General features: G+C 40.3%; 1 protein-coding gene across 4 annotated transcripts in view; it reads left to right on the top strand.

The window, feature by feature from the left end:
• The first annotated feature begins 584 nt into the window (after nucleotides 1-584).
• The window catches only part of LOC124046410 (centrosomal protein of 170 kDa protein B-like), a 39423-nt gene continuing 17010 nt past the window's right edge, over nucleotides 585-22997 (top strand). For 2 of the 4 annotated variants that reach the window (XM_046366755.1, XM_046366756.1), the window contains exons 1-6: nucleotides 585-947; nucleotides 5414-5551; nucleotides 17112-17201; nucleotides 18088-18166; nucleotides 18746-18804; nucleotides 20023-20173. In XM_046366755.1, coding sequence (XP_046222711.1) covers nucleotides 918-947; nucleotides 5414-5551; nucleotides 17112-17201; nucleotides 18088-18166; nucleotides 18746-18804; nucleotides 20023-20173 — 547 coding nt within the window. In that variant the 5' untranslated portion in view covers nucleotides 585-917. The remainder of the gene's footprint in view (nucleotides 948-5413; nucleotides 5552-17111; nucleotides 17202-18087; nucleotides 18167-18745; nucleotides 18805-20022; nucleotides 20174-22997) is intronic. The other 2 variants (XM_046366754.1, XM_046366753.1) reach the window with 2 other exon arrangements.

Here is a 22997-nt window from a genome sequence, read left to right as displayed (position 1 = left end):
ACTAAGAAAAACTACAACAACAAAAAAAATAATGATTTCGTATCATACAAATACATTTTACGGTGGACTTTTATTTTGAAGGGAAATCCCAAAACCGGAAATCTTATTGTGGATAGGATCCAGCTAGTGTCGCTGCCGTTACGCTAATCAAAGTGATTGATGACGCTACTAAAATTTACATAGCGAATATAATAACCTTCTTTCCAGTCTTCTCGGGTTTGACAGTAAAAATAACTCCACACATGTCTACATACTACATTGCATCCACCAGAAAGAACACTGTGCTGAAATCAACTGCATCTAGTAATTTAATATTAATAGGAACGCTGTCTCCATGTGGGCGAGTTAAAATTACTGACCGTTTCTGAAACATAATTTCACGAAAACTGTTATTACAAAATTACATTTACTTTGCTATTTATTACTTTGATGTGACATGATTTAATTAATTGTAAAAACATAATTTTTCATCCCCTACATTTTTGAGCAAAGTTGGACAATACCCCATAATTGTATGGCGCTTTTATTTAACAACTTCAGATATTTCATTACTCTTCTCTTTTGTTCAGGTGCTAAGCATTTGAGTTGACATGTGGGACTGACTAGTTGCGTCACTCGTCTGGAGAACGTTGATCCTTACGCGTGGCGGTGGAAGTGTAATGTACATTGTCGTCGGCTTGTCAAATATTGAAGGGAGGGTGTGTTCGTCATTTACCTGGGCTAACATTATTGTTTCTTGAAACTACTTTACTAAAGAAGAGGACATAGATACAATAAATAATAATTTACAGCTGTATTAACGCTGGCTACTATTCTGGAGAAAGCAGAGTCCGGATTAAAGGTATGCTTGTGAAGGGGGAGTCGTGAACTAGTACTGTTTTTTTTTCTCGTTCGGGAAAACCTATCCTATTTCCTGTATGATGATGTTTGGCCTTCAATTGAAACAGGTAACTAACTAACCAGAGAAAGGAGCTAACGGACCAGTAATCCCAACATTCTTTCGAAATAAAATAATTCAGCTACTATAGCTAGCTTGCTAAAAGTGGAGGGTCAGTCTGCTTGCAAACTCACTATAAAGTCAGTGTCAACTGCTGGCTAAGTGTTGTTACAACTATTGTAACCTTCAGAATCGTTTTTTGTTGTTGATGCTTTTGTAGCTTTCTACCTGGCCTAGCTTGTTTGACAAGTGAGATGGCTGGACATGATGAATTGCATATGCACCATTTTCCAGATATTAATATGGGAATTATTGGTTAGTAAAGTGGCTGAGACTGATAGCAACTAGCCTACTAACGTTACTACAGTACAATCCATTGACCACAGATCATTCTGGTATTATAGCATAGCCATACGTTTAATTAATTGCACCTCGTTCCAAACCAATGTTGAATGGCAGGTCATTTTAAGCAAAACGGCAATTTATGTTGGCTGCATGATTGAGCAGAATTGTAGGACTAATATCAGCAAAGGTGATCAGAACTGAGGAGTTAGGCTGTTTGTTCGGGTACCTTAACTATGCTAACTTGATAAGACCTAGCTAGCTCTAAAACCCTTCTACTCAGTATGTAGGGTTTTCAGCCATTACATTCCCCCATATTTGGCTCCGTGTAAACTTAACGTTTATGAACGTCAATCATCGCTTACGAAATGGTCTTCCAAACATATGCTGATATGCCCGTTATCTTTCATTACAGCGAGAAAGAATATTTCAAATAAGAGACTTACTGTAGCAGTTTTGCACCGATCCATAATGTGTTTACCTCCAGTTGACAAACTACACTTCCTCCCCAGTTACACTTACACACAGGTGTTCTGGTCATGCCAATGAGCACGGGTGGTCTTCTGTCTGTCTTCCATTAACAAACGCTGTAACATGGATATATGCCCCTCAAGGAACACTAACCCTATAAAAGGTGTGTAGTAATTTCACTTTTTTAAAATTATTATTTCTCACCGATATGAAAGAGACCCCAGCAAAAATAGGGTTTTCATTTATCTGCATGTCCAGACCTTATATTTAGCCTCACAATGAAGTGTTTAACCATTTTCTTTTCAGGGCAACCAGGGCCACAAGTACAATACACTACTAGTTGACACAAACAGTTACATTTGTGAGTTTTATTGACAAATGTTAAAAAATAAAAAATAAAATATATATATCCAAATAGTCAGTGACAACTGTTTGGAGTTTCTGTCAGACTCCAGTGTGAGCTTATTACAGTATTAGACTGTCCTGGGATTTCCTATGATCTATGTAGAAGAACCACTTACCTTCTAATGACTCTTGTGTAGCTTGTGAGCTCCATAAAGCAAAACATGTTACGTGTTCCTAAGAGTCTCTGTTTTTCATAGATATTTTTAATAGTTTGTAGCTCAAACCATTCAGACTCTACAGACGTTTTTGTAAAAAAAAAAAATACAGGGCCTCGGGCCCTGGGCCCCTTCGGGATCCACTCTTGTCTCACAAACACCGCTCTAACTCATCCCCAGTTATTCACATAGACAGAAGCAGAAGAAATAGACTAATGCAATGGTACAACTCAGAAGTCTGTAACTCAAACTCAAAATGTTTTAAAGAGGTTCGAAGTCCAAAACACGGCAGCGTTAGTTGGACTCATTGGCATTAAAATGCATTGCTTGCGGTGCGCTTTTGGAAACCTAAGGAACGTATCCTTCATATCAGCAAGAAATCATTTTCAAAAAGTGAAGCGATGATTATTGACGTTTCTAAACGTGAGAACATAGTGTCAATTGTAGTTCACACGCGGTCAACCGTGGGTGACGTTAACCGCTGAAAATCCAATGGATACTCAATCATGTAGACTGTAGGTTGCTGTGTTTGCAACAGTTGGAGGTAAGTGTCATGCTCAGCTTTGTGGAGAATAAATTGGGGCATAAACATGTAGGAATTTCCTCCTTTTCACCAGGCCTGTATTGAAGAAGGAATCACTGTTTGTGTTGTCTGCCCTTGTTGGGTGTGGTGTGTGCATGAGCATCACTTGATGACACAACCAGACGTGCCTGAGAAGAGGGGTACACAACTAGATTCTGCCGCGGGTCTATTTTTGTCGGAGCGGAAGGTTGGGGGACCAGAACATAATTATAATAACTTGTACACTGCTAATTGACTACAACTAAGCCCAAAAGAGATTTGTATTTTCCAATACAACCATTTCATACCTTGATTACATGAACCACGTTTCCATCAACAGTTTTTATGCAAGTAAAGTCATACTGTTTAAAAAACAGTGATGGAAACGGGAGGTTTCGGTCTGATTTTATAAATGCTGATAGGTCATTTGTTCGTTCAACGTGGTGGGATCATTTTGTGTCTCTAAAATGGTGGTGGAAACACCTTTTTGCGCAAATATCGAGGTCAACTTGGAGTCACTTGATGACATGGTGTGTGGTCCTCGCACTACGACTTGGGAAATAATGCAGTTTATTCGGCTACAGATTAAATAAGTTATGATGAACTTCATAGGGTGACGAAAGTGTGCAGAATGAGCTTGATGCTCCTTTCCAATAACTGTCAAGGATCTTGTTCTGGTGACATGGTGGTCGATGCTAGACTGCTGTTTGACAAATAAAAATATTCTCTTAACCATTAATAATCTCATCAATTAGACTAACCTACCTGCAGAGCCTACCCGCAATGTATCTGCAAGCTGTTGGCTGTAGTGAAAGTGCTAAGACCAGAGTAGGTACATTTGTTATTTAGTGCAACAGTTTGTGACAACTCTTGGTAGAGTTGAAAATGTGCTGGAAACACATTGAACATTAGATTTGTATTTGTTGCATGAAAACGTAAGTGGATACTAAATGCTGTGTGCACTACAACATGCTTACTTAAATACTTACTTACAGGCTCTAACCAATAGTGCAAAAAAGGTATTAGGTGAACAATAGGTAAATAAAGAAATAAAACAACAGTAAAAAGACAATCTATATACAGTAGCGAGGCTATATACAGACACTGGTTAGTCAGGCTGATTGAGGTAGTATGTACATGTAGATATGGTTTAAGTGACTATGCATATATGATGAACAGGGAATAGCAGTAGCGTAAAAGAGGGGGTGGTAGGACACTACAGATAGCCCGGTTAGCCGATGTGCGGGAGCACTGGTTGGTCGGCCCCATTGAGGTAGTATGTACATGAATGTATAGTTAAAGTGACTATGCATATATGATAAAAAGAGAGTAGTAGCAGCGTAAAAGAGGGGTTGGGGGGGAACAACCTCTAGCCTAGTGGTTAGAGCATTGGACTAGTAACCGAAAGGTTGCAAGTTCAAAATCTCCGAGCTGACAAGGTACAAAATCTGTCGTTCTGCCCCTGAACAGGCAGTTAACCCACTGTTCCTAGGCCATCATTGAAAATAAGAATTTGTTCTTAACTGACTTGCCTAGTAAAATAAAGGTAAAATAAATTTAAAACAATGCAAATAGTCTGGGTAGCCATTTGATTACATGTTCAGGAGTTTTATGGCTTGGGTCTGCTAAATGACTTAAATGTAATGTAAATGGGTAAAAACTGTTGAAGCCTTTTTGCCCTTGACTTGGCACTCCGGCACCGCTTGCCTTGCGGTAGTAGAGAGAACAGTCTGTGGCTGGGGTCTTTGACAATTTTTAGGGCCTTCCTCTGACACCGCCTGGTGTAGAGGTCCTGGATGGCAGGCAGCTTACCCCCAGTGATGTACTGGGCCGTACGCACTACCCTCTGTAGTGCCTTGCGGTCAGAGGCTGAGCAATTGCCGTACCAGGCAATGCTCTCAATATTGCAGCTGTAGAACCTTTTGAGGATCTCAGGACCCATGCCAAATCTTTTTAGTTTCCTGAGGGGGAATAGGCTTTGTCATGCCCTCTTCACAACTGTCCTGGTGTGTTTGGACATTCTAGTTTGTTGTTGATGTGGACATCGAGGAACTTGAATCTCTCAACCTGCTCCACTACAGCCCAGTTGATGAGAATGGGGGTGTGCTCGGTCCTCCTTTTCCTGTAGTCCACAATCATCTCATTCGTCTTGGATAGGTTGTTATTCTGGCATCACCCGGCCAGGTCTCTGACCTCCCTATAGACTGTCTCGTTGTTGTCGGTGATCAGGCCTACCACTGTTGTGTCGTTTTATCTTTAGGAGGAATTTAGAATATTCACATGAAAGTCTGTCACCAATTGGATAGAAACCTAGCTAGTAAGACTCAATCACTTTTTTTATTAATGGGAATATTTGGGATAATATTTCCTAAACAAAAAGTAGTTTTATATCTTAATTCCTGGTGATTGTGTTAATAGATCTGAAAATATTTAATTGAGTTGTTACCAAATTTGGTACCAGAATTGCAGTGAATGTGGTGACAACAAGAATCTACTGTTCTACATGTTGACTAATATATCAAGTCTTCTTGCCCCTCCCAGGATGCTAAGAAGGCTCTGAGTCGGGGCTCCAAGATGAGTGTGACGTCATGGTTCCTGGTCAGCAGCTCAGGCACAAGACACCGGTTGCCACCGGAGATGATCTTTGTGGGCCGGGAGGAGTGCGAACTCATGCTGCAGGTGTGTACGACGTCAAGATTCCCTAAAAACACGGCACTTCCATACAGCTACTACCAGAACTGGCTTTAAAGTAGCAAGTTAGGAGAAATAGATTAATGTTAGGAAAAGAGTTAGGATTAGCTAAAATGCTCTCCTAACCTGCTATGAAAAGTCGCTGTCAGTCGTAGCTGTATGGAGGTGGTGTGTTTTTAGGGAGTAGCGAATGACATCCGCAGCACCTTCTGTTTAGACACCAAATGCCATCAACCTGTCATGTGACCCTTAGCCAATCAACTGGCCATCCACCCTCTTGTGAAAGGATGACGCCTATATTAGGGTCCTGACTCAAGGAAAGCAAGTTTTATTAATGTACGAAAGATCTGTGGGAGTTGACCTGTGTGACGTGAGAGGTGTTTATTTGTGCACGTGTGTGTTTTAAGAGCAGTGCCTGCTGGGAGAATTGCCTCCCTCAAATGTCAACGCAAAATGCAACTGACACATTCCACCCTGCTATTTTTCTCCATGTTTTCTGGTTCTAATAGCTGTTTGGAATCATTTGGGAGTTTCTTTCTGTGTACTTCTCACTCTTGCCTTCTAGCTCTTGCCACTGGAAAAAAGAACACTGCCTTCAAAATAGTTTATACACTTTCCTCAGTCTGTGGTTTGCTCAACATGCCAAGCCCATCACATCTGCTTGTAGAATTGAAAAGTTGCTCTTGTCCACATTCAGGCATCACTGGCTCCAGCAAAACCTCAGCCTCTCCTATTGGAAATTATGCTTACTTATAATCTCTCTAAGTGTGCATGCTTTCTGGTCTGGTATGTGCTACAGCCCAAGCATATTTCAGTCTTGTCCCTTTTTGGCTTTGTACAGTCTTTTGTTTTTGTATTTGCAGCACAATGTAAAATGACAATACCCACAAAAACCAAAGTTTGGTGACTGTCTGTCATGTGAGCATTCCGTTTGGCTTTTTGACAGATGTGGAACTGGAGCCATTTCAAATGAAAGTTGTTTAGGGCCTTGATGTTGTCTCTTTTTGTAGAAGTCTGTCTGAACAGTATGTGCCTCTACAAGCCCAACAAGTAGGCCATGAAGTCCTTAGAGAAACTGTATTCGTCACTCTGCAACGGCTGTGGGGTGCCAGAGGTCACATTCGTCTCAGATAAGATAAATGGACATTCCTCTGGGAAAGTGGGGTAATGTTGTAACTGAGTGGTGTTTTATTTATTATTTGAGACCAGACTTTTTTTGTATGTCAAGGGCAATTCCATGGGAAAGGAATTTTCACTTAAGATGTATGCTAAACATAAAATATTGATTTCAACATGTAATAATACATACAACTCTATGCACAAGTACAACTTTTAACAATTTACACTGTAAATTGTATAAAAACACATTTACTGGAAGAACTGTGCAGATGCCAAGTTTTGTAAAATAATTTCAGTAAAATCTCCCTCATGTTTTTTTTTCCCCAAACTTTTTTTACATCATTGGATGATGCAAGCATGCCACTTTACAAAATAAAATGCATTACTATTTTTTTTACCACAGAGAATCAGACAAATGTAGGCTACAGTCTTTCTATTGGCTTATTTTCATATTCAAGCCTGTCTCAAAATACAACACTCTCCTTTTAAGGCTCTCCTGGGGTATGGTTGGCCACCCTTGGTAGCCTGTAACATATTGCACCATTAGGCTACAATTACAAACAAATACTTTTTGTTTTTATAAAATAATGCTCTCCAGGGCTCGACAGTAATGGCGTCCCATCATCAAAGAAATATATGGTTCAAAACGGACTCTTGGATAACTGATCCAAAATTCATACAACCACTGCATATAAAAAACATTTTTAAAGCAAGGACGCTGATGCAACCAATCAGACTGTTTAGCTTAAAATCGTAATGTTTTATTTCTTCATATTAAAAGCTCAACAATGCGTACATGGCTATAGGCAATGCGCGAATGTTCCAAAATGCAATTAGCGGGAAAACAATTCTCAAACGCTCACCCCAAGCGCAAATCGTTTCATGTGACAGATATGAAAATATCTGTTAGAAATTAAGAAAGGGGAGCTCTGAAGGTGCTTCAGCTAGCAAGGGTTACTAATATGACGAGGATTATCCCTTTGCCGGCTGGACAATTAAAATAACGTTAAAACCAATAGATCATGAGAAAAATGCTGATTTCAATGCCATATTAAGTTTTTATAAAATCATTCCCTCAACATTTCTAAAGACATATTTTGTCTAGGCTACTTTGAAACAAGATAAGACATGCTTCATAAAATGACATAGAACGTCCATGTTTTAAACAATTAAGTTTATGGTTAAATAGTTTCAAAATGCTGACCGCCTAAACTCAGAATCAAGGTGGGTGATGTGCGGTGCGGAATATGCACTGTCCTTCACTCTCTGGTCTTGTGACCATCTGAAATGAACAAACCGTGCCTTGAGTAACGTCCAAAGGCTTGATTCAGTCAACATAATGTTAATTATCTTATTTACAATTGCCAGGTCGCAATTGTAAATGAGAACTTGTTCTCAACTTGCCTACCTGGTTAAATAAAGGTGAAATAAAAAAATAAAAAATATAAAATTATCCTTCATTATATTTGTCAAACATGACTGGCTTTTTAGCCCGTATTTATGTCATTAAAAGTATCATTTAAAGTTTGGCTACATTTTCTGGCGCATGCCTCATGTCCGCATCGGTTTGGATATGAGGCTGTAGCACATAGACTTTTTACATTTTTTATTTATTTTTTATGAAAAAGTCAAGGGCTCTGAATACTTTTCCGAATGCACTGTAAATGGTTTCCTACATGCTAAGAATTCTTTATTACGCCATATTGGAGTGTGTGTATGCAATTTAACTCATAACTCATATGCTTATCTGTATAATTTTTTTATTTCACCTTTATTTAACCAGGTAGGCCAGTTGAGACCAAGTTCTCATTTACAACTGCGACCTGGCCAAGATAAAGCAAAGCAGTGCGTCACAAACAACAAGAGTTACACATGGAATAAACAAGCGTACAGTCAATAACACAATAGAAAAAAGGTCTATATACAGTGTGTGCAAATGGCGTAAGGAGGTAAGGCAATAAATAGGCAATATTAGCTCAATTATTACAATTTAGCAGATTACCACTGGAGTGATAAATGAGCAGAAAAGTAAATAAAAACTATATGGGGATGAGCTAGGTAGATTGGGTGGGCTATTTACAGATGGACTATGTTCAGCTGCAGCGATCGGTTAGCTGCTCAGATAGCTGATGTTTAAAGTTAGTGAGGGAAATGTAAGTCTCCAGCTTCAGCGATTTATTTTATTTTTTATTTAATTTTTTTGCAATTCGTTCCAGTCACTGGCAGCAGAGAACTGGAAGGAAAGGCAGTAAGTAGTTTTTCCTGCAAGTAGTGTGAATAGAGGGGGATATGGTAATGGATAAGTAGGTATTTGCTTATTCACTGGGTTCATGATTGGTAGTTGCATTTTTCCCATAGCTGAGTTGAGGTAATAGAGCCAATTTGGACCAGTTGCTCTTGTAACCAGACCATGAGTTGAATGCTGTAAAAATAGACATTATTGATTGGAGGGATTTCTTAGCATTTTCGACTTAGAGCAGTATGTCATATGCATAGAGTGCAATTGCTTGATCAGTTTGTTTGATTTTTATATGTGAGGAAGCTGAGTTTTGATGTATGCTTTGTGCCAGCGGTTGAAGAGAGCGAGCAAATAGTATAGTGGAGGTGGGACAACCTTGTTTACATCCTCATTGTATGGTAAATACATTAGAATGGGTAGTGCCAGTAGATATAATAAAATGATTCACATACATGGTGTGGATCATATGTATAAATCTAGCCCCAAAACCAAAAGGTTCAAGAACAAGCCATACATATTCCCACTCTAAGCGGTCAATGGCTTTCTCTGCATCTAATGAAAACACAGTACACAGGCTATCCAGATTGGAAGCCTCAGAAACCACTTGAAACAGGCGGCGATTGTTATCGGCTGCCTGACGACCCTTAATAAACCCTGTTTGGTCAGGATTTATGAGCTTATTAATAACTTTCTCTAGGCACATGGAGAGTACTCAGACCCTTTCTCCACGTTTTGTTATGTTACAGCCGTATTCTAAAATTAATTTTTGCAAATGTATAAAAAACACGTACCTTATTTACCTTTACAGTATTCAGACCTTTTGCTATGAGACTTGAAATTGAGTTCAGGTGCATCCTGTTTCCATTGATCATCCTTGTTTCTACAACTTGATTGGAGTCCATCTGTGGTAAATTAAATCGATTGGACATTATTTGGAAAGGCACACGCCTGTCTATATAAGGTCCCACAGTTGACAATGCATGTTAGAGCAAAAACCAAGCCATGAGGTCGAAGGAATTGACCGTAGAGCTCCGAGACAGGATTTGCGTCGAGGAACAGATCTGGAGAGATGTACCCCAAAATGTCTGCAGCATTGAAGGTCCCCAAGAACACAGTGGCCTTCATGATTCTTAAATAAGACTCTTCCTAGAGCTGGCCGTCCTGGCAAACTGAGCAATTGGGGGAGAAGGGCCTTGATCAGAGAGGTGACCAAGAATCCGATGGTCACTCTGACAGAGCTCCAGAGTACCTCTGTGGAGATGGGATAACCTTCCAGAAGGACAAGCATCTCTGTAGCACCACCAATCAGGCCTTTATGGTAGAGTGGCCAGACAGAAGCCACTGCTCAGTAAAAGGCACATGACAGCCTGCTTGGAGTTTGCCAAAAGGTATCTAAAGAATCTCAGACCATGAGAAACAAGGTTCTCTGGTCTGATGAAACCAAGATTGAACTCTTTGGCCTGAATGCCAAGTGTCACGTCTGGAGGAAACCTGGCACCATCCCTACGTTGAAGTATGGTGGTGGCAGCATCATGCTGTGGGGCTCTTTTTCAGCGGCAAGGACTGGGAGACTAGTCAGGATCAAGGGGAAAGATGAACGGAGCAAAGTACGGAGAGATCCTTGATGAAAACCTGCTCCAGAGCACTCAGGACCTCAGACTGGGGAGAAGGTTCACCTTCCAACAGGAGAACGACCCTAAGTACACAGCCAAGACAACGCAGGAGTGGCTTTGGGACAAGTCTCTGAATTTCCTTGAGTGGCCCAGCCAGAGCCTGGACTTGAACCCAATCTAACATCTCTGGAGAGACCTGCAAATAGCTGTGCAACAACGCTCCCCTTCCAACCTGAGAGAGCTTGAGAGGATCTGCGGAGAAGAATGGGAGAAACTCCCCAAATACATGTGTGCCAAGCTTGTAGCGTCATACCCAAGAAGACTCGAGGCTGTAATCGCTTCCAAAGGTGCTTCAACAAAGTACTGAGTGAAGGGTCTGAATACTTATGTAAATGTGATATTTTATTTATTTGTTTTTTTAATACATTTTTAAACCTGTATTTGCTTTGTCCTAATGTGATATTGTGTGTAGATTTATGAGGGAATTAAAATTTAAAAAAATCTTAGAATAATGCTGTAACGTAATAAATTGTGGAAGAAGTCAAGCGGTCTAAATCCTTTCCGAATGCACTGTACATCTTCATTTCTGTTCCAATTAAACAGAGTGGATGAAAATCTGCCCAATTTGTGAGTTATTTTCCTTTCTTAGGGATATAGTAGCTGTGTTGATATCTCTGCGGTTCAATAATAACTGATCCTAGCTCATCCCAAAAGTTGAAGGGGTTCAGGAGGTATTCCATCAATACCAGATGCTTTATCTGTCTTCATATTTAAACGAGCAGCTTTCAGTTCAGAATAAGTGACAGGTTCCTCTAATTAAACTGTTCCTTCCTGAGAAAGTGTGGGCAATGTAAGGTTCTCCAGCAACCGCCGACAAGCAGAAGTATCAAGCTATTTGAAGAACTGTATGACTGACTAATATGCTCTAAAAGTTATTTATTTCTGTAGGATCTGATATCAGTCCCTTAATATGGGATCTGAATAGCTGTATTGATGATCGTGTTTCAGCATGTTTAAGTTGCAGTGCCAGTAAGTGGCTAGGCCTACTCCCTTAAACAGTATTTTTGTCACACCCTCTGCTCTGTTGCAACAGGTCATTACGTTTCAGTCTACTTGTTTTTATCCCAATTTCTCTCTCTGAGTAGTTGTCTTCCTGCATTTTCCAATGCTTTTCCAATTCACTGATCTTCTGAAGACTTACATTCTGGAAATGGGAGGAAAATGTGTAGTTTCCTCTTATAAAACCTTTTACAGCTAACCATACCATAGTTGAGTCCTCCACTGAGTAATAATTTATTTTAAAAATATATTTTAAATTGAATAATTTAAAAGATTTTAAACTGAAAAAGGAAGTCAGTCGTGTAGTGAAGTATTATTAAACCATCTCAGTGCACATTTTTTAATTGGGAAGATTTTAAATTTACAGAAGAATGATCAGATGGAATGGCCTGTAATGTTTTTATAAGTTCCAGGTTACCTGTAATATCAGTAGATGTTGAAACATAGTAAAGTCTTAAATCTAACAGAAAAGCAAGTATAGTCCTTAGTTGTGTGATTTTGAAGTCTCCAGTGGTCATTAAGATCTTTTAATAAATTGGTTAAGTGCAATGGAAGCATTCACTTGTGATGAGCTATGAGAAGGTCCAGATCTATCTAGCATAGCATCAATAATGGCACTCACTTGTGATGAGCTATGAGAAGGTTCAGATCTATCTAGCATAGCATCAATAATGGCATTCACTTGTGATGAGCTATGAGAAGGTCCAGATCTATCTAGCATAGCATCAATAATGGCACTCACTTGTGATGAGCTATGAGAAGGTTCAGATCTATCTAGCATAGCATCAATAATGGCACTCATGTCAGTTCCAATAATAAGCGTATAATCCCATTAAATTGATCAGGCTTCTGGTTACAGAAGGGAGAACATCTTTGTCATATGGGTTAGGAGCATAAATTGATACAAATGCTTTTTTACTTCCATACAGAGTGGAGCATAAGTAAGTAAATCTGCCCTGTATCATTTCCACTTTTTTCAATTGTAAAGGGTAAATTGCATTTATGTAGGATAAGCCCCTTTTAGATATGAAGCAGGAAGCAGCTGCCAGTTTGTAGTATTTGTTTTGAAGTCTATGGACATCACCCTCTAAAATATGTGTTTTGATGTATTTCTAATATCTTTAAAGACTTTTTCTGCTAGATGTTTTCTAAGACCCATTTTCCATCTCTTTGACCAGAAATCAAAGCTTTTGCTTAGTCCTAATTTCTAGGATGGAAAATGGTTGAAATATTTTCTAATAATATCTCTCTATATATACAGTTGAAGTCAGAAGGTTACCTACACTTCGGTTGGAGTCATTAAAACAAAATTTTCAACCACTCCACAATTTTCTTGTGAACAAACTATAGTTTTGGAAAGTCTGATAGGACATCTACTTTGTGCATGACACAAGTCATTTTTCCAACAATTGTTTACAGACAGATTATTTCACTTATAACTCACTGTATCACAATTCTAGTGGGTCAGAAGTTTACATACACTAAGTTGACTGTGCCTTTGAACAGCTTGGAAAATTCAGGAAAATTATGTCATGCCTTTAGAAGCTTCTGATTGGCTCAAAAGATGTCAATTAGCCTATCGGAGGCGTGCCTGTGGATGTATTTCAGGGCCTACCTTCAAACTCAGTGCCTCTTTGCTTGACATCATGGGAAAATCTTAAGAAATCAGCCAAGACCTCAGAATAAAATTGTAGCCCTCCACAAGACTGGTTCATCCTTGGGAGCAATTTCCAAATTCCTGAAGGTACCACGTTCATCTGTACAAACAATAGTACGCAAGTATAAACACCATGGGACCACGTAGCCGTCATACTGCTCAGGAAGGAGACTCGTTCTGTCTCCTAGAGATGAACGTAATTTGGTGCGAAAAGTGCAAATAAATCCCAGAACAACAGCAAAAGACACTTGTGAAGATGCTGGAGGAAACGGGTACAAAAGTATCTATATCCACAGTAAAATGAGTCCTATATCGACATATAGGACTCATATTGACCTATATCCAGGCCGCTCAGCAAGGAAGAAGCCACTGCTCCAAGACCGGCATAAATGGCTTAAGGACAAAGTCAAGGTATTGGAGTGGCCATCACAAAGCCCTGACTTCAATCCTATAGAACATTTGTGGGAAGAACTGAAAAAGCATGTGCAAGTAAGGAGGCCTACCTGACTCAGTTACACCAGCTCTGTCAGGAGGAATGGGCCAAAATTTACCCAACTTATTGTGAGAAGCTTGTGGAAGGCTACCCCAAACCGTTTGACCCAAGTTAAACAATTTATAGGCAATGCTCCCAGATACTAATTGTGTGTAAACTTCTGACACACTGGGAATATGATGAAAGAAATAAAAGCTGAAATAAATAATTCTCTCTACTATTATTCTGACATTTCACATTCTTAAAATAAAGTGGTGATCCTAACTGACCTAAAACAGGGCATTTTTTACTAGGATTAAATGTCTGGAATTGTGAAAATCTGAGTTTAAATGTATTTGGCTAAGGTGTATGTAAACTTTCGACTTCAACTGTGTGTGTGTGTATGCATGTACAGTGTGGCAAAAAAGTATTTAGTCAGCCACCAATTGTGCAAGTTCTCCCACTTAAAAGATGAGAGGCCTGTCATTTTCATCATAGGTACACTTCAACTATGACAGACAAAATGAGAAAATAAATCCTACAATGTGATTTTCTGGACTTTTTTAATGAATTTATTTGCAAATTATGGTGGAAAATAAGTATTTGGTCACCTACAAACAAGCAAGATTTCTGGCTCTCACAGACCTGTAACTTCTTCTTTAAGAGGCTCCTCTGTACTCCACTCGTTACCTATATTAATGGCACCCGTTGTAACTTGTTATCAGTATAAAAGACACCTGTCCACAACCTAAAACAGTCACACTCCAAACTCCACTATGGCCAAGACCAAAGAGCTGTCAAAGGACACCAGAAACAAAATTGTAGACCTGCACCAGGCTGGGAAGACTGAATCTGCAATAGGTAAGCAGCTTGGTTTGAAGAAATCAACTGTGGGAGAAATTATTAGGAAATGGAAGACATACAAGACCACTGATAATCTCCCTAGATCTGGGGCTCCACGCAAGATCTCACCTCAAAATGATCACAAGAATGGTGAGCAAAAATCACAGAACCACACGGGGGACCTGCAGAGAGCTGGGACCAAAGTAACAAAGCCTACCATCAGTAACACACTACGCCACCAGGGACTCAAATCCTGCAGTGCCAGACGTGTCCCCCTGCTTAAGCCAGTACATGTCCAGGCCCGTCTGAAGTTTGCTAGAGAGCATTTGGGAGAATGTCATATGGTCAGATGAAACCAAAATATAACTTTTTTGGTAAACTCAACTCGTCGTGTTTGGAGGACAAAGAATGCTGAGTTGCATCCAAAGAACACCATACCTACTGTGAAGCATGGGGGTGGACACATCATGCTTTGGGGCTGTTTTTCTGCAAAGGGACCAGGACGACTGATCCGTGTAAAGGAAAGAATGAATGGGGCCATGTATCGTGAGATTTTGAGTGAAAACCTCCTTCCATCAGCAAGGGCATTGAAGATAAAACGTGGCTGGGTCTTTCAGCATGACAATGATCCCAAACACACTGCCTGGGCAGCGAAGGAGTGGCTTCGTAAGAAGCATTTCAAGGTCCTGGAGTGGCCTAGCCAGTCTCCAGATCTCAACCCCATAGAAAGTCTTTGGAGGGAGTTAAGTCTGTGTTGCCCAGCAACAGCCCCAAAACATCACTGCTCTAGAGGAGATCTGCATGAAGGGATGGGCCAAAATACCAGCAACAGTGTGTGAAAACCTCATGAAGACTTACAGAAAACGTTTGACCTCAGTCATTGCCAACAAAGGGTATATGACAAAGTATTGAGATACAACTTTTGTTATTGACCAAATACTTATTTTCCACCATAATTTGCAAATTAATTAATTAAAAATCCTACAATGTGATTTTCTGGATTTTCTTTTTCTCATTTTGTCTGTCATAGTTGAAGTGTACCTATGATGAAAATTACAGGCCTCTCATCTTTTTAAGTGGGAGAACTTGCACAATTGGTGGCTGACTAAATACTTTTTTGCCCCACTATGTAATGTGTGTGTGTGTGTATATATAGATAGATATATAGATAGATAGATTTGCTTTCATTTAACACCCAATTTTGATATGCTACAATGAACTTCACATTGATGCTCATGGATCCTTTTACATGGAAATTACTCAATACTGTAGAACTTTTAAAGTGTTGATGATAATACCAAACAAAGCAGGATAATCATACTAGCCATTGCCTTGCCCAGTGCTAATTGAGACAGGAAAATAGCTACTCCATAAAGGAGAGAGCCTCTCAAATCTCCAAATTAGTGATAAACCAGTGGATGCTCATCAGAGGAGGAAGGGGAGGACCATCCAACTCTGAACTTCAGAAAAATAGTGAAACATTAAGTTATAATTTTTTAGATAAAACTATACTAAATATATTAAGGTCACCAAATAACTGTTTTAAAATACACTGTTTTGCAATGGTCTGTCTCCCTGAAGGACATCTTCCTGAATTTGTCTAATAGAAACACTTGTTTTGGTTACTAAACACAAAGTTTTGCAACTGTTTTGGACTAATGATTACACCCTAGAGGAGCTAGATGCAGGCAAGAGTGTGCAAATTGAATGCGTTACTGTCTGTCACCTTGATGACTCCAATTTTTCTCTCAAGTGTGCACCAATGTTAAACGTTAATTTGTAGGCTAGGTTGTAACAACCTGATGATTGGTATCGGGAAAATTGTATTATCATGTATTAGCCTTAACCTATCTGTTACATTGAGCTGGGTGAATGGAAAAAGAATGACCGTCATCCAATATCCTGTATTAGAAATAAGGCCATGCTCATAAAAAAAGTGTCCTCCATAATATTAAATGGCACCAACTGCCACTGTGGTTAACATGCAGCATGTGACAACAATAAGAAGGAACGATAGTAACAGTAATAACTCTGCAAACGAGTTAGGTGGGTGAATGGTCTGTCTTTGTGGTGAAGAGGAGGCCTGGAGTGAATAATGAGTGGAAGAGAGGCGAGTGGCTCAGCCTGCCTTAATTACTGCTTTTGTTCTGCCCATTAATTAATGAGCAGAACTACAGTAGAGCTGTCTTTCTTGTCCTCCTGCCCTGCTGGCTGGTGGCTTGTTGAGCACCGGGATGATTGGTTGAGTTGTGTAAAGTGCTCTTTCTGCCTGTTCAGTGTCAGACTGGGGTTGTCTTCAACCAGCGGGTACTATAATGACCCGGCTTGTATTGGTTAGGAGTAATAGGGATAATTTGCAAGAATGTAAGCAAACTCAAAGGCCTATCTGTTTGACTATGAGCATGGTAATCTACTGTACATGCATGTTGCCTTCAGTGTGGATATTTTGTTTTACTGCTTATACTCATGACAGTATCCAGTCTGAAGTTTCTTAGCCATTGCCCATCAGTATGAGATGCTCAGGTATGTTCTCTGTTGCTTTACAGTCGCGCAGTGTGGACAAGCAGCATGCTGTCGTCAACTACGACCCAGCCACAGACGAACACATGGTGAAGGACCTGGGCAGCCTGAACGGGGTGAGTCTCATCATGTCCCCTGCATACAGGTTGAATAAAGGATCCAGCCAGCCACAGCCCTCTCTGGAGGGTCCAGAGCACCACTACCAGTCCCTCAGGCCTTAGCACAAAAGAGCCCTCTCTCAGTGCCAGAGACAGTTGCTAGAGCATTAATGAGTACTGTGTTTTCTGCTGGCCTGGGCCTTTTCTCTGGTGTTCCCTTCTCCCTCCTTCCCCCTGTCACCTTCCCCTGTACTATTGCCACTTCATTGCACTTTTCCAGCCAAGCACAGGACTGAGGAGAGGGAAAGACGGGCCTTTGTTTCACTGTAGTGTTTCTCTTGGCACCAGCAGTTGTAGCAGCCAACTCTAAACAGAGCAGAACTTAACATCAGAGGCTTGTTACTGAAATGTACCATGGCTGTTTCCTTTTACGTTGACAATTCTCTTTATTTAGTCTACTTATAGTGGTGAGCCCTCTTACTTACAGTACATTGTTTTAAGCACGGTTAGGCTTTAACCTTCCACTAAGCGATACAGTATCTATACCCCTGGATTGTGTGTAACTTAGATTGTGTAATGTAATTAAGTTGTGTAGCTTTTGCTGGTGTGTGAGTGCCTTTCTCAGCCTACTCAGGGCAGATGGCCATTACAGAACTGCATAATCTCGTTAATGACTTAATTTACAGGTAGGATAGCTTCAATTTCACTCACAGGCAACTGCCACGCAGCACCTAGCAATTTAATGACCTGTTGCCAGTGTGACAGACACTGTTGCCTGTGTCTGTTTTTATTCCAATGGTATTGAACTAATCATGATTGTTGTGAAAACAAATAATTACCCTCTAGATTTTTCTGAAGCTTTCAATGTAAACACACCAAAACAAACTTCTCTTTTTCTCCCCAGACTTTTGTGAATGATCTGAGAATCCCAGACCAGACTTACATCACCCTGAAGCTCGCTGATGTCATCCGCTTTGGATATGATATCCTTTTGATTATCTGATAATGATTGTAATTCTTTTATTGTTTTATTGATTCTTCATTGTTTGGGGATTTTCTTGATTGGATCAGAAGGATGTGTACTTTTCAACCTCTAAGTGCTCTCTTGTGCTAGTTTCTTACAAACAATTGAATTCCATAAGGCTTTGGTCTATACTTGCTGGTTGAAAGGAATTTAAAACATTCATTTTCTTTTCCCCTCTCTGGTTTGTGCTCTAAACTCTCCCAATATGTTAATTCCCTGTGGTTTGAGTCAGGGGATTTGGATTATGTCCAACTCTGGACTGAAAATCTTTTGGACCCTTGAACCTCTGAGCTGAAAAACACGAATAGTGAAAATGAGTTTCGATAACTGGGACAAAAGCTGCTTAAAGTAGACGTTTAGTATGCTTTACCAGAACTTACCATGCATGCTACATGTCACATGTCTTGAGTTCTCAGAAAGTTAGAGCTTCAAGAACTGCACAGACTAATAATTACCCAAAATGGCAAGTGTCAGTGACATGTATTATTCTAACCCAATGGCTCCAGTTTGAATATGTTTTCCTTAACTCTGCTTTCACATTCTCATGTGTACATCCTGGAGAGGAGTCAACACAAGGTGCCAGAGGAGGCTCTCAAAGTAAGTGAGAACATCCACATGTACAGTGCATCCGGAAAGTATTCAGACCCATTGACTTTTCCAACATTTTGTTTTACGTTACAGCCTTATTCTGAAATGGATACAATATTTCTTCCTCTTATCAATCTACACACACTACCCCATAATGACAAAGAGAAAACCCTCAGACCCTTTGCTATAAAACTCCAAATTGAGCTCAAGTGCATCCTGTTTCCATTGATCATTCTTGATGTTTCTACAACTTGATTGGAGTCCGCTTGTGGTAAATTCAATTGATTGGACATGATTTGGAAAGGCACACACCTGTCTATATAAGGGTCCCACAGTTGACAGTGCATGTTAGAGCAAAAACAAAGCCATGAGGTTGAAGGAATTGTCCGTAGTGCTTCGAGACCGGATTTTGTCAAGGCACAGATCTCGTGAAGAGTAGCAAAACATGTCTGCAGCGTTGAAGATCCCCAAGAACACAGTGGCCTTCTTCCCCATTCTTAAATGGAAGAAGTTTGGAACCATGTCTGCAGCACTCAGGCCATTATGGTAGAGTGGCCAGACGGAAGCCACTCCTCAGTAAAAGGCACATCCCAGTCCAGAGATCTATGATGAAAACCTGCTCCAGACCCCTCAGGATCTTAGACTGGGATGAAGGTTCACCTTCCAACAGGGCAACGACCCTAAGAACACAGCCAAGACAAAGCAGGAATGGCTTCGGGACAAGTCTCTGAATGTCCTTGAGTGGCCCAGCCAGAGCCCGGACTTGAACCCGATCTCTGGCGAGACCTGAAAATAAAATGTGCAGTGATTCTCCCCATCCAACCTGACAGCACTTGAGAGGATCTGCAGAGAAGAATGGGAGAAACTCCCCAAATACAGGTGTGCCAAGCTTGTAGCTTCATACCAAAGAAGACTTGAGGCTGTAATCGCTACCAAAGGTGCTTCAACAAAGTGAAGGGTGAAGTGAAGGGTCTGAATACTTATGTAAATGTGATATTTAAAAAAAGGTTAAAATGTCTAAAATCCTGTTTTTGCTTTGTTGTTATGGGGTATTGTGTGTAGAAACCTAATCCATTTTAGAATAGTGTAACAAAATATGGAAAAGGTCAGGTCAGGTCGACCAGGTCTGAATACTTTCCGAATGCACTGTACATGTCATCAATGAATGTGAGTGATAGTCCGGTAGGGGCTTTTTAATTTCCCTGTTTTCCCTTTTGTGTTTATTAGCATGAGAAGTACACCAGCCAGCTGCAGATGAGTATGAAGGCCCTGGAAGCCAGGAAGAGGGAGAAAGAGAGGCAGCATGCTGAAGAGAGAACCAGAGACTCATTTCGCTCCAAACAGGAGAAAGCCGAGGGTAAAGCTGCCCTCGCAGCAGGTAATCTTGCCCAGTCCTGTTGTCCTTTTCTTCTAGAGACCACAGTATAGGTGCTATCCTACATTATAGACCAGGCCTATGAATTTTCTCTGCAAATGTAGAAGAATGGCGCCGGAGAAGATGGCGGACGTTTTACGGGCTCCTCACCAATTGTGTTTTTTTTTGTACATTATGTTTCTGCCATTATGACTGAAAATAGCTTCTGGATGTCAGAACAGCGATTACTCTCCTCGAACTGGACAAAGATTATTTTCTTTAATAACCTGTTGTGACTAGGGGGCAGTATTTTCATTTTTGAAAAAAAAACGTTCCCGTAGTAAACGGGATATTTTGTCAGGACAAGATGCTGGATTATGCATATAATTGACATCTTAGGATAGAAACCACTCAAAAGTTTCCAAAACTGTAAAAAATTGTCTGTGAGTATAACAGAACTGATGTTGCAGGCGAAAGCCTGAGAAAAATCCAATCTGGAAGTGCCTCATGTTTTGAAAGCGCTGCGTTCCAATGCGTCCCTATTGAGCAGTGAATGGGCTATCAACCAGATTACTCTTTCTCCGTATTCCCGAATGTGTCTACAGCATTTTGACGTAGTTTTACGCAGTTATGTTGAAGAATACCCGTAAGCGGCTACATTGCGCAAGTGGTCACCTGATGCCCCCAGAGAGATTCTCGCGTAAAATACAGGAGGTAGCCATTACTCCATCGGTCCTACTGAAACACTAATTGTCCCGATGGATATATTATCGAATAGATATTTGAAAAACACCTTGAGGATTGATTATAAACAACGTTTGCCATGTTTCTGTCGATATTATGGAGCTAATTTGGAATATTTTTCGCCGTTTTCTTGACTGCAATTTCCGGGCGATTTTCTCAGCCAAACATGAAAAACAAACTGAGCTATTTCGCCCACAAAAATAATATTTTTGGAAAAAAGGAACATTTGCTATCTAACTAGGAGTCTCGTGAGTGAAAACATCCGAAGCTCATCAAAGGTAAACAATTTAACTTGATTGCTTTTCTGATTTCCGTGACCAAGTTACCTGCTGCTAGCTGGACAAAATGCTATACTAGGCTATCGATAAACTTACACAAATGCTTGTCTAGCTTTGGTTGTTTTGCATATTTTGAAAATCTGAGATAACAGGGTGATTAACAAAAGGCTAAGCTGTGTCTCAATATATTTCATTTGTGATTTTCATGAATAGGAATATTTTCTAGGAATATTTATGTCCGTTGCGTTATGCTAATTCGTGTCAGGCAATGATTACGCTCCCTCATGCAGGATGGGGAGTCATTAGAGGTCTAACAAGTCAGACGTGAAGAATTTACTCCAGTTACCCGACCAGGCCCAAATCCCCATAATTTGAATGAAAGAAGGGGCCGATGCAGGGGACGCAGGTCTGGGGGCCTTGTGAGAATTTGTCGGCGAGTTGGTAACCCGCCTCTACCATCCATTCTATTGGCCAACGTGCAGTCATTGGAGAATAAATTGAATGTGCTCGGGTTCAAGACTTTCCTACCAACGGGACATTAAAAACTTGAATATCTTATGTTTCACTGAGTCGTGGCTGAACGGCGACATGGATAATATACAGTTGGCTGGTTTTTCCATGCAAGACAGAACCGCTTCCTCCAGTAAGGCAAGGGGTTGCGGTCTGTGTCTATTTGTCAATAACAGCTGGTGTGCGAAATCAAATGTTAAGGAAGTATCAAGGTTTTGCTCGCCTCATTTAGTCTCTCATGATAAGCTGTAGACCACACTATTTACCAAGAGTTTTCATATTTTTCATAGCTGTCTATTTACCATCACAAACCGATTCTGGCACTAAGACAACTCTCAACAAGCTGTATAAAACTGTATAAGCAAACAAGAACGTTTTCATCCAGAGGCGGTGCGCCTAGTGGCCGGGACTTTATTGCAGGGAAACTAGGTATTGATTAGGTATTGATTTTTTTAGAGGTCATTATGGACATACAAGGGGGATGCTGCCAGGAAATTCAAGGCCTGGTTGGAATATTATCAAGGGCTTGCTAAATAGGGAATGAGAGACTGATGAATTGTGTGCAGCCTGCACAAGAAACGAAGCAGAACTCGTGCCTTTCATGAAAGTTTTTTCAAATCATCATCATTCGAGTCGCATCATGCAGCCTTAGAATGTATTAAAAATCAAAACATATAACCCAACGTATGTCTCATCTAAAGTTTCATAAATAACTTTAAGCATATACAGTGCATTCGGAAAGTTTTCTGATCCCTTTTTTCCACATTTTATTACGTTACAGCTTTATTCTAAATAATGTGTGAAATATGTTTTGATTTAGAATGGACCATTATCATGCACTCAAGGGAATGGGGAAAATAAATACATGTCATCTATGCACTTAAATAGCAAATGGAGAGCACTTTTCCCGTGGTTCATTTTCATGCCAGCCAGGTAGGATGTACTCCTGTTGCAAAGCAATGTGCTTAATATTAAGAACTTGAGAAATAAATAGTAGGCCAAGCCAATAGAATGATGATGATAGGTCCTCCACTTCTTTAATAGATGCTATCAAAACTCTGTTTTCTCTCGCAATTGCAGAGTCTATAGAAATGTTGCGCAACGTGCTCATTGGCTCTCATGAAGTGTTTTGATTTGAATTTTTTGGGAAAAATGCATTGATGTCACAGTGATTAGTACCAGGCAGTTAGCAAGTTTGGTAGGCTACGAATGACCATCGGCAGCATCAGAGCTTGAAGAAGCCTAGTTACCTTGACTAAACGGTCACGTGTAATTTGACTGTGGTCATGACTCCTGACCACCAATGTGGTGGTAAT

The sequence above is a fragment of the Oncorhynchus gorbuscha genome, linkage group LG10 (assembly GCF_021184085.1).
Source record: "Oncorhynchus gorbuscha isolate QuinsamMale2020 ecotype Even-year linkage group LG10, OgorEven_v1.0, whole genome shotgun sequence".
Classification (NCBI taxonomy): Eukaryota; Metazoa; Chordata; class Actinopteri; order Salmoniformes; family Salmonidae; genus Oncorhynchus; species Oncorhynchus gorbuscha.
The sequence above is the reverse complement of the archived record's forward strand: the minus strand, read 5'-3'. Positions and strand labels throughout refer to the sequence as shown.